Consider the following 12,726-nt stretch of genomic DNA (forward strand, 5'->3'; position numbering starts at 1 on the left):
ATAATTCATGAGATTAAATAAGAAGTCAAGATCTATCTATCTATTTTTTATTTACTTATGTAGGCATATTGCGTCGTGATTAATTGAAATTCTCTAGTACGTTTTTGGAAGAATATATTACCATTATATTAATTATAATTTATGCAATAATAATTCCTCAACTACTGTACAACTACAACACAATATGTTTTTTGTTTCCTATCTTTAAACTTAAATGTAACTACTCTGTCTTTCTCAAAGACCAAATCTGATAAATGTAGTGGAATTATAAAAACTGTTAATTACAACTCTATCTTGAAGTAAATTAAGAAAAGATAACATTCCCATGTTTATACATGAATCATATTATCTTCTATATACATTATAGTATCTTTCATTACACTGAAAATACTTGCCTGAATAACTAAGTAGCAGCAGATCTATTAATCCATTGTGGGACAAATAAAGGTTTTCTTGTTCTTATTATAATCTTCATTTAGGCAGCCAACAAATATGGATGTCTGAGACCTTCATTTCTATTTTCTAAAGTGTGGCAAATGATATATTTAATGACATAAGCAAAGAAGTCTTTTTATTAAAGTGAAAACCTGTGACACTGTAAAGACATAATGAAGGGCATCAAATCTAAAAAAAAAAAACCTCACTTTCAGATCTAAAGCTTATTTATTATTAAAATGACTTTATTGTGCTTATCATTTTATATGAAAGAAATGGGAGACAGCTCATAGCTCTCGACAGGCGTCACGGGACAGAACCTGTTGATGCAATGGTCCACAAACGTTGCTCTTGTGTGGAAGCTCAATAAAGATTACAAAGACCATTGAACATGTCAGTTAAACTGATTTAATGCCCTTTGATGATGTTACTTAAAATTAGTGACAGGTATAGCAGCAGGAGGAAGAGATTCTATATCGTTGTAGTATTAACATTTGGATTTCTGGGGGCTGATTTTAACTTTTATTCCCGACTGCCTTCACTCATTTCAATCGACTTATTCCTTTGAACAACAACAGACAGATATTTCCTCCTAATGCATACATTTCTGGGTCACACTACTATCCTGCAATGCATTTCAGAGATATGTTTGCAACATGAAAAACATCAACTGTTAAACAAATACCCCAGCATTATTTTTTTTTTTGTAAGAGACCAGACAAAATTCTTAAAATACAAAATATTTATTTTTGAAAATGTCTTTGTAAGAGAAAAACAAAAACAAAAAAATAAAGAAAAAAAAAAATCAGAACCAAATCAAAACCATACAAATTGTTTGGTTACTAGCATTCCACACTAGTGCTAGGAACTAACAATGGAGAAGTGTTCACTCAGGATAATTCACGGACGCTCAGAGGCAATGAATACGTCTCCACCTCGACCCTGCGATTTCATATTGCACCCAAACGCTGAGGCAAACTGAAGCGCCGAAAAAGTGGCACTAGTGGTGAAATGGCATCCTGTCTGGTCTATAAACTCGATAGCGGGAGGGGCAGACACGTGGCAACCAATCAGATTTTCTTATTCAACAGAATCACAAAAAACAAAAGAGTTTAATACATATCTGAAATACAGCTGGGGCATAACTGTTGGCATTGATATGGTGAAGAGAGGAAGAGAAAAAAAAACAAAAAAAACACAACTATAAGAGCTAGAGGGAGCTCTCGGACCAAAATTCTAAATCCCAAGGAGTATCCCAACCTTCCAAAAACTGTGCTTTTGAAAGATATGGAGAAAAAGAAAGAGAACGCCTCACCTCTGCTGGTAGCAGAGTCTGAGGCCGCAGAGGTCAATGTTGCACCTTTGAGGTTGCAGTGGAGTCAGTGTAAGGCTCGGTAGGCCCAACCTTACAGCAGATATAAACATATATGTATTCTTAAACCTTTGAATCTTTTTTTTTTATTATTATTGTGGTTGTACAATATTCCCTGATGGCCTGATTTGGCCGCTGAGTGTTATACAGAATAATCCTGCAGAGATATCAAAATTAAAGAGGAAAATAAACAAACAAGAGAAGTGATGAAATAGTCCGTTGAGGGGTGAGGAAGGGGGGAGGACGTTGATGGGGGAATCCTGTTTGTTGCAGTTTGTGGGACTTGTAGTTGCTCTCTGTTGTCCCTCCTCTTAAAATGTTACACACGCTGGTCAAACACACACAGTTCCTCCATCTGGCCGACGATCTGCTCTGAGGGCGACAAAGAGCAGGAGACGTTTAGAGACGAGAAGAAATAAAGAGCATCCACGAACGTTTCCCGAGCGTTCTCACCTATGTCAGCTTCTTGGCTTTGTTGTAAAGCGAGTCCACGACTTTGCTCATGTTCTGAATGGTTTCCAAGGCTGCCTCGTATGTCTTGTCCACTGGGGGTTCTTCAAATATGATCAAGACGCCTTCACCCTGGTCAAGGATTCCTAGAGCAGCACCATAAAAACTCATTAGAGTGGAGTGAAAGATGTCGCTCCGTCTGTGAGGAGCATATTTCTGATTATATGTTGTCATAGGAACAAACTTTTCCAATTACCGTGGAACTTTTTGTCCAGAATCATCTGTGATAATTTCCTCTCAACGTCGGCCTGGAGAAGACAAAGGGAAATTAATACACAGAATTTTTTTAGACTCAGGTAACTGAATGATTTAACTCTCAGTAGAAAGTGGTTAAATGCAGCAATGCTCACCTTTGATAGTTTGATTAGACCTGATATGTGTTCAATCTGAAAACAGAAGGAGATTCAAAATATTTAAAGCTCTTAATTGTTCATTTTTTCAAAGTTAAATGAGAAACAAGTAGAGAAGTTGATACTCGGGTCAATCCAGAATATGGGCAATGCTACAGTATTAGTATGAGTTATGGGAATATGTGAAGATTGTGAAGTAATTTTAAGTGTCTGTTACTATAGCGGTATTTTTCCTGCATAAAACGAGGCCATGCAGGGCTTACCTGTACTCTGGAAAATGGTTCAATGACTCGGATGAGGTTTTGTTCCAGCAGGTTGTCGTACAGCTTGGCCAGGTGAGTGTTGATGATGGGGTCGTCCCTCAGTTCTGCTCTGTACTCTGTGAGGGCCTGGAGGACACAAAAACATAACACTCAATCACTGAACGAATTCATACTCCAAAATCTAAATGATTAATTCATGAAAAAAATGTGTATTAAGATAAGAAATCAAGTAGAAAATTGTCATTTCTGTGTCTGCTGCAAATGTCCCCCAGCTGACAAAAGGAGTGGCAGCTGAAGAGAAGATGAGGCTAGATAAAAAAAAATCTGTCTGCACTTTACGAAAAGTCATCCAGCAAGATTTGATGTGTCCAAATATCACGGTGCAAGCAGACGATTCTTATCAGAATACGAGTCTGGGAACCCGCCATTTGGATTAGATTGTGGGGCGTGTAATTGGATAGCCCTGCAACCAATCGGAGGCATTTTGTTGTAAACAAATTCAAGTCTACGGCGCTCAAATGCGTGTATGACTGCTTCTGTCCATATTTCCAATAAGCCTGCCCAAAAGATTTGATCGGCCCTGCAGATCTTTGTCACAGAACAATCAGTTCACAACAGAGTGACTACAGACCAGATTTCACCAACAAAGACTTTGTAAGTTTGGGCTGGCTTCCAGGCTAGTGTCTAAGGGAATTCTTACCTTCTCGAAGTCTGCTAATGATCTGTTCTTGCTGGCCTGGGCAACGCATTTCAGTGCATCTGTCTAAACAGGCGAAGAAACAAAAATAAAATAAAGTTTTAGGTTAATGAAATCCTTCACCTGCAAAAAAAAATGTAAAGAAATCTACAGTAACAGAAAAAGTTTGTTTTATTCTATCAAGTATTTGATTTAAATTCCATAACTTTCAAGTTCTCTGCTTTTCACAAAGACCTTCCAATCAAAGTATCCTTGTACTACCTATAGGATTGATTCTTTTACACTAAAATTAACAACGGTGCTCTGCTCAATCTGCTACAGGTGTAAAAAGGTCTGTTCTTGCCTGTCTGCCGGTGTATCTCAGGCCCAGTTTACCGCTGATCAGAGATTGTACCTCCTCTGGTCTGAAAGAGAAAAGCAACAAATACATGAAATGAGGAACGATCAAGGTCACGACACTCTCTGAATATAATGGAATGTTAACAATCCAAGCACTACTCACAAGTTGAGCACAATTTTGCACAGCAGCATGTATTTGAGGGCCGTGATGGCCCTGGGACTGTCGATGGAGTCGTAACCTTCGAAGGCCTCAAAGAAGTAGGAGTAGGCCGTCTTCCAGTCTTTCTCCTCTGCCGCGTGGATGATCCCTGCAACGGACATGACACGGTTACCATTTACGGCCTAAGCAAACCACGTCAGTCACCTTGAAATGTGAAGAGACAACATCGCTCTTGCTTTGAAGCAGCTGTGTGATTGTGATATTAAAACCTCAGTGTGTTTAGCAACAAGTTGCGTCTTTGTCCCAGTTCACACTGTGTTGTAAAGATACTATCATGCGCTGCAGCTCCTCTTTGTGTCCAGTCAACACCAGCTATGTGACTGATCATATTATCACTTAAAACATGTGTCAACTAACTCTTGAGATAAAACGTTCCTTCATAAATGTTACAGATTTAAACTAATTATAACATTATTACATAGAAGACCTCTCAAATTAGGATGATGCTGTGACCACAAGTATTTTATCTAAACCACAAAATTATCCTTCAGTTAAATCATCGGCTTGCAACACTGTCAGGCTTTATTCAAATAAAAAAACTGAATGAATACTATAACTATTTAGTTTGTGATACCATCAAGTAATAAGTGTAGAATTTGAATTCTTCACACATTTCACACCGGCATGGCGCTCCCTTGTGGTAGCACCAAAAAGAAACACTGTGGTAGAATATAAGATCTATTTTTTTTTCCTTTTACTTTTGCAAATAATGCAGTGAGAATGATTTAAATCATCTTGTAATTACATTAAAGTCTAAATAAAGAGTCGTTATTGAGTAATAATTCCATTTTGATAGGACTATTTAGTCCAAGTCCACATGCATTCTGGGTCTGATGAGTACATGAGTGAACTTCTTTGAGGCCGAGGTATTGACAGTAAAATAAACTGTCACTACACATCTTTATAACTGCTCAAGTATGAATGAATGCATCTCAGAGTTAAAGTCTATCTGTCATTCCACTCGGGCAGAAGTTGAAGCTTTTGGAGGCGGCGACGACGTCAAACAGACCTGACTGCATGTCCAGTGCTGCCTGGAGCTTTGGGGGACAGTAGATGGCGTTGGCGGTGGTCCTGGCTGAGGTGAGGGCTGCGCGGGCCTTGGGCAGGTTACTGAGAGCGTGGTACGTCTTGCTTTCTAGCAGCTGGACCTCCACCAGCAGAGCTTTGTCATCCATCTTTTTCAGCTCCTGGAGCAACTGGGTGCCTGAGGGGAACAAGAGTGAACTTGAGCTCACGTCACACTAACTGTTACGAGTCTGTACAACACCACTAAACAGACGGGGTGTGAACGCACAATTTCTCACTTGATCGGCTGTTTAAAACACACTTCCGTTAAAAGTTTTAACTTATCATTCTTAGTGTATATGAAATCAGAGTTAACTATATCTTGATGGATGACGGTATTCATAAATACACCAGTGTCGATGGCTGTGCGTGTCAGTAAAGTCTCTGAAGATGGATGTTGCTGTTTACGCACTCACCCAGAGCCAAGGCCTCCTGGTATCTTTTGGTGTCAAAATAGAGTGAGATCAGGCGAGCCTGAAAGAAGAGAGTGTGACGTTAGACAAGCAGACAACAGCTGTGCTTTACCAAGGAGCTGTAATAAATATAAAGGACGTGACTAAGGAGACATCAGTTATGACGAAGACAAAAAGACGTGAGTTCTAGCACTGATGTGAAACTGTCATGTAACTCTATGTTCTATATTCACTATTAATGAAGTGTCTTGCAGTATAATACTACAAGTGCTGCTGGAGTTTTGACCACTTCATATTCATTTCCCTCCTTCATGCAGTTTGGACGTAGCTGAAGTTGTGCCACACAAACAACTACACTTCTAAGAAGTAAGAACTTGATCAGATCAGGAACACCCCACAAGAGGTGTAGATGCTCTCACCAGCTGATCTCATTCTTTGGGCACATAATGTTGCTGAACCTAGACCTGACCAACTGCAGCAACCCCAGATCATAGCACTGCCCCCACAGACTTGTATAGTAGACACTAGGCATGATGGGTGCATCTCTTCTTACCCTGATGCGCCCATCACTCTGGAACAGGGTAACTCTGGACTCATCAGACCACATGACCTTCTTCCATTGCTCCAGAGTCCAATCTTTATGCTCCCTAGCATATAAGCCTTTTTTCCCCTGTTATCCTCACTGATTAGTGGTTTTCTTAAGGCTACACAGCTGTTCAGTCCCAATCCCTTGAGTTCCCTTCACACTGTATGTGTTTAAATGCCCTTGCTTTCACTATTAAACAACCCTGAGTTCTACTATTGTTCTTCTTCGATTTGATTTTGATAGTTCCCCACTATTTTAGTCGTTTCCGCAATCTCCTCAGATGTTTTCTCTGCTTGATGCATGCCAATGATTTGACCCTTCTCAAACAGACTAACATCTTTTCCACAATCACAGGATGTGTCTTTCAACATGGTTGTTTAAGAAATGAGAAGCTACTCGTTGCATCAGCTGGGGTTAAATAACTTGTTTGCTAGCCGAAAGATAATTATCCAACAGGAGGCTCGTACCTATTTGCTTAGTTAAATCCAGGCGGCGACTTTTTTTTGGCACATTTTTAGCAAGACTGAGTGGATGCAGCTACGTTACAGTGAGCACCGCTAGGCTTGTCACGTGGCTTCTGTAAATGTCAATCACGATGAAGCAAATAATAAATGTCGCTATGCTCCCTTCAAACGCTTCTTAGAATATACAATAGAGATCCTTCACTTCCTAGAGAGAAAATGTAAGCTAATTGATCTTAAAAGGTGGAATGTAACACTAATTAAATCACTAATGAAGATTCATCATTTTAATCAGCTTTTGTTTTTAAAAACTACTGTGTGTGCGTGAGAATGTCACTCTGAATGGTGCACATAGAGAATCCCTCCTTTTCTCAGCTTTCACTGAAACATAGTGTGACATGGTTCAATAACACACTTTTCATCTGCATCTTAAACGGTGTAGTACTATGCAAGCTTTCTGTATTTATTCTGTATTTTGACATTCAGCCAAAAGCTCCAGATTTTCCTGGCTGCTAGTGTGAATCTGCTGCCACCCGTTTGGTCACGAAGCACAGTTTTGATTCGACAGCAGGTTGATGTCATCATAGATAGCACTAGTGGAGGTCTGAGAAGCTCTTCTTCTCACAGTTTTCAGGCAATGTTTACAATTATTTTTTTCTCCTGGTATTTACAAAGTTTCCTGCTTTCTTTTAGTCTGGAGTCGCTGAGAATTGATTACACTCCAACAAAAATCTGCCAGTACAATAGATTCATCTGAGCGGGCTTTATGCAATGATGGACAGTAAAATAGTCTTACATGACATCTCTGCTCTGTGGAGTTGAATTCAGTATTTATTTCTCTTATTTACTGGTTGAAAAACAACTCATATTCTGATGACTCACATATTCTGGTAAGAATTGAGTCTGGCAACATCAGCGTGGCTTTCTTTAAGCTTTATGACAAAATGATGCCACAGCAGCATTGGTGCTTATCTTCTTACAACCAAACACTGCTCCATTATCTGTCTGAAATCACAGCTTCTCCCACTCCATGAGTCAGAACAAGTTCAATCAGATCCCTCCCACAGCTTCTATTTACGTTTGGGGATATCGTTTTTGTTTTTACTGTCATTAATCATGAACTGAGCCGTACTGTACTGTACGCTAGTGCAACGTAGGGTTGGGTGAAAAGACAACATTAGCTGACAACAAATGGAAATGATTAACTTCCAGCTGGAACAATTGTTGCACTTGCAATAGCTTTTTAAATGCCTGGAGGTGTTTGAAAGTTTGTATCCTTGCAAAAGCAACCACAAGCTCATTCCTACCTCCAGAGCCTGCCGTAGGAAGGTCCTCTTCTCGGTCTTGGCCCACTCAATGCACTCAAGACACAGCTCAACCTCCTGCCCTGTTGCTGCCTCCATGTCGAGGAAGAGATCTAACAGGGAGCGGACGAGCCGGGCTGCCTTGGCCTTACTGATGGAAATCAGGAATGGCCTCACAAATTTCAGCAGCCCCCCCAGCTCTGAGAACAGTAAATAATTGTGTATTAGCGCACAGTAAGAACCGGTCTCTTTAGATCATCTACATACATGTAACAGCAAAACATGTATAACCAAACAGAACTTGAACATTACCTGCAGCCTGTCCCGTCTTTGCCAGGAGGGTCCCCAGCTCCAGGATGCTTTGCTCTTTAACCCTGACTGCTTCCTCATCGTTCTCTTGAACATCTCTCCTGACTGTTAAAGAAAAACATGGATTTAAAACCCAACATTAAGCAATCTGCAGTAAAGAGGTTGAGTTGGAGTGCTGCCTGGAACCATATATCTTTTTTTTGTTGTTAAGATGGTGCTCTTAGGTTGAGGGCTTAATCAAATGTAAAAAAATAGAAAAAACCTAGGCACTCATCCAATGAGAAAGTTAAAATGCCTTTATTTTATGGGCAAGTCATACTTAAAAGACCACTTCGACGCGTTTCGGCTCAAACAGCCTTCGTCAGGAAGTGAACAAACTCTGTCACAAGTCTGTTTTAAAAAAAATCATCAGTAGCAATGAGTGAACAGGTGTGAGACATTTAGATCAATCAGCCAATGGCAGACAAAGATGGCCAATGATCAAACAGGAAACAAAAAACACAAAACAAAAATCATAGGTGGCCATCAGGGGTCCTCAAAAACGCCAAGTATAATAAGGGTCCATTAGACAGATACACATCACATAAATACAATAGCAAAAGCATACATTTTTACAAGAAATGGCAATATTCTATATCTTCATTGAGACCTGGATAAAGGGTTGCCTTTAAACTAAAGATCCAAAAGCTCTCTCTTTGATTTAATTGTTTTAATCTATTCCCTCCCCTTATAGACTGTGGGATGTGGTCAATGCCAATTGCCCTTAAGACTGAAGGATCACTTCCGTGTCTGTCCTTAAAATGGCGAGCCATTGGATAGTTGTCATTTTTGGTCCTTATGGCGTACTTATGTTCTGAAACACGGTCCTGTAGTCGGCGTTTAGTCCTGCCAACATAAAAAACGTTACAGAGTGGACATTCTAGCTTGTAAATAACAAAAGTCGTTTTACAGTTAATAAAATGTCGTATTTCATATGCTTTGTCTCCATGTGTATCTCGAAAATCTTTACATTTGACCACATTTGAGCAGTGATTACACTGACCACACTTGAAACTACCACAGGGTCTACCTGACAGCCACGTGTTTCTTGAGGGTGCTGGTAAATAGCTGTGTACAAGTTTATCACTCAAAGTAGGTGACCGTTTGAAGCTGAATATAGGGGGTTCCAAAAACACATTCCTCATAAAGACATCACATTGTAATAGGCTCCAGTTCTTTTTAATGATATTCTTAATGTGGTGTGCTTCTGTACTAAATTTAGTGGAAAAGAAAACCCTCTCAGAGCTCTGTCTAGAACTACCACTTACCAAAAGGGACTGTCGTTCTAGATTTCTTGTTTTATTCTTAGCAATTCGGAGGGCTGTTTTCTTGTAGCCTCTCTGAATAAATCTGGTTTCCATCTCTGTAGCCTTAGCATCAAAGACATCTATTTCATCACAAATCCTTCTAAGTCTCTGGAATTGGCCATAAGGTATGTTATCCTTAAGATGTTTGGGATGAAAACTTTTGGCATGTAAAATGGTGTTGCGGGAGGTAGGTTTTCTATAGATGGTGGAATGTAAAAAACCTTCCCTATCTTTAGATATTTCCAAATCCAGAAAACAGATCTTTTGTTTGTCAAAATCCAGGGACAATTTGATGTTTTTATTTGTACTGTTAAGATATTCATGGAAGGACAAGAGTTCAGATTCAGAACCAGCCCACAGTAAGATTACATCATCTATGTACCTGCCCCAATAGATTATCTTATTGCAGAAGGAATGCTTGGTGGTATTAAATACAAAATCACATTCCCATTTACCCATATATAACCCTGCGTACGAGGGACTATAGCAAGCTCCCATTGCACAACCTTTTACTTGTCTAAATAGGCGATCTTGAAAAATGAAGATGTTCTGATTTAAAGTCCATCTCGTTAGGTCTAGCAAAAAATGTACAGGAGGGGATTCTGTTTGTGGTCTTAACCTCAGGAAATATTCTAGTGCTGTCAACCCTTCTTCATGTACAATTGAGGTGTAAAGCGCCTCCACATCCATAGTAGCTAAAATAGTATCTCGCCCTATATAACCCAGTTCAGAGATCTTGTTAAGAACAGCTGTGGTGTCCTGTATATATGCTGGGAGTGAAGGTAAAATGGGTTTGAGAAAGTAATCAATATATTTTGAAATAGGTTCGATAAGGCTGTCAATACCTGAAATAACTGGTCTCCCAGGGGGAGTTTCCAGATTTTTATGGATCTTAGGGAGAAGATAGAAAGAAGCCAGTTTTGGATATTCATTAAAAAGAAACTTACATTCATTCTCAGAAATCCAGTTGTTATCTCTTGCTTCAATCAACATTGCTTTTAATTCCATTTTCAATGTTTCTGTGGGATTAAACTTCAAAATTTCATAACATTCTGGATCATTTAATTGTCTGTTAGCTTCTTCTATATATTTCTCTTTTCCCCAAACTACAACTGCCCCTCCTTTATCTGCTTTTTTGATCACCAAATCATCATCTTTCATCATCTGTTGAAGTACACAACGTTCATGCTTTGACAAATTATGGTACATTGGTAAGCTTTTCCTCTGCTGATACAGTTTTTCAACTTCAAAATCCACTTTCTTGGTAAATGTATTTAAAGTAGCATTTAAAGTGACAGGACAAAAGGTAGATTTTGGTTTAAAAGGAGTCCCTTGTGGATCAAGTCTATCAGAGTCATTAACAGTCACTTCTGGACGACAGTTCATACTGTACCAGGCCTTGAGATGTAAGTTTCTGTAGAACCTGTAGAGGTCAATTTTCGTATCAAATTCTCTAGATGAGTAGGTTGGAGCGAAAGACAGGCCCTTCGATAGTACATCCATGGAGCTTTCAGATAGAGGCTTTCCCGATATATTGATCACTGTGTCCCTTTGCGGTTCCTCAAGACGGGCTTGGTGACCTTTTCTCCTCCCTCTTCTTGTTGGTTTTGTCTTTTTCGTATTCTTTGTTGCTTCATGGTGATTGGATTTTGTGGCTTTGCTTTCTGCTGCTTTTCTCTCCATCCTAAAAAATGGCCCTCTTCTTCGGTAGTTGAATTGGAGCTTTGGTGAGCTTCCTCGTCGCTGCTCGTGAGGTTGAAAGAGACTGTCCTAGGTTTTCTCTGTGATTGGGAAGTGTCTCTGTGTCTGTAGACTTGATTTTTCCATGTGTAGACATTGCCCCTTTTGTAATCCATTTCATCTCTTCTGAATTTTCTAAGTTTCTCTTGTTTGAGCTTCTGAGTTATTTGCTGTAGCTCTTCCTTCAGCTTAAGCTCCAACTGGGTGAAGTTCTCACATTTTTCATGTTGGGCAACAATCTTTTGTACTTCCTCTATTTCGCTTTTAAGGGTCACTCTATCTTTCTTGGCCTCTTCTATGAGTAACAGCATTAAATCAAATGAGCACTTATTCAAAATGGCTTCCCATTTGCTCTTGAAGTCTATTTTGTCTGTCCCCCCATAGGCTGGAAATTTTCTTAGTCTCAATCCTCTTGGAATTAAATTGTTCCTCCAGTAATCTGAGAGTGTAATCCCGTGTAGATCTAGTTTCATGTCCTTGATCATTAGGTTCTTAAGTTCAAACAAGTGTTTCTCGATGTCCATACCTGGAGAGACTGAAGAATCCATTTCCTCTAGAAGGGAAGTGGCGCTGATAATTTGTCGGCCTTCCTCTGGGGTATATGAGAAACTGGTCGACATCTTTGTCAAAAATAAGTGAAAAAAACAGTGACAAAATGTTCCAAAAAAACGCAGTTCGGTGTCTGCGGAGCTACTCCTTCAGAAACACGGCCCTTGTGTTTGATTTGTAGTAAAGAGGTTGAGTTGGAGTGCTGCCTGGAACCATATATCTTTTTTTTGTTGTTAAGATGGTGCTCTTAGGTTGAGGGCTTAATCAAATGTAAAAAAATAGAAAAAACCTAGGCACTCATCCAATGAGAAAGTTAAAATGCCTTTATTTTATGGGCAAGTCATACTTAAAAGACCACTTCGACGCGTTTCGGCTCAAACAGCCTTCGTCAGGAAGTGAACAAACTCTGTCACAAGTCTGTTTTAAAAAAATCATCAGTAGCAATGAGTGAACAGGTGTGAGACATTTAGATCAATCAGCCAATGGCAGACAAAGATGGCCAATGATCAAACAGGAAACAAAAAACACAAAACAAAAATCATAGGTGGCCATCAGGGGTCCTCAAAAACGCCAAGTATAATAAGGGTCCATTAGACAGATACACATCACATAAATACAATAGCAAAAGCATACATTTTTACAAGAAATGGCAATATTCTATATCTTCATTGAGACCTGGATAAAGGGTTGCCTTTAAACTAAAGATCCAAAAGCTCTCTCTTTGATTTAATTGTTTTAATCTATTCCCTCCCCTTATAGACTGTGGG

At 39.4% G+C, this 12,726-nt stretch overlaps 1 protein-coding gene across 1 annotated transcript in view; it reads right to left on the reverse strand.

Moving 5' to 3' along the window:
- Positions 1-503: 503 nt before the first annotated feature.
- Positions 504-12,726, reverse strand: part of psmd11b (proteasome 26S subunit, non-ATPase 11b) — a 13,983-nt gene continuing 1,760 nt past the window's right edge. The window contains exons 2-13 of the mRNA XM_084567657.1: positions 8,328-8,429; positions 8,019-8,215; positions 5,668-5,725; positions 5,196-5,390; positions 4,130-4,274; positions 3,971-4,031; positions 3,631-3,693; positions 2,931-3,056; positions 2,668-2,703; positions 2,514-2,565; positions 2,261-2,403; positions 504-2,179 (exon numbers count right to left, since the gene is read on the reverse strand). Coding sequence (XP_084423783.1) covers positions 2,261-2,403; positions 2,514-2,565; positions 2,668-2,703; positions 2,931-3,056; positions 3,631-3,693; positions 3,971-4,031; positions 4,130-4,274; positions 5,196-5,390; positions 5,668-5,725; positions 8,019-8,215; positions 8,328-8,429 — 1,178 coding nt within the window. The 3' untranslated portion in view covers positions 504-2,179. The remainder of the gene's footprint in view (positions 2,180-2,260; positions 2,404-2,513; positions 2,566-2,667; positions 2,704-2,930; positions 3,057-3,630; positions 3,694-3,970; positions 4,032-4,129; positions 4,275-5,195; positions 5,391-5,667; positions 5,726-8,018; positions 8,216-8,327; positions 8,430-12,726) is intronic.

This window comes from Chelon labrosus (genome assembly GCF_963514085.1).
Source record: "Chelon labrosus genome assembly, chromosome: 19".
Lineage (NCBI taxonomy): Eukaryota > Metazoa > Chordata > Actinopteri > Mugiliformes > Mugilidae > Chelon > Chelon labrosus.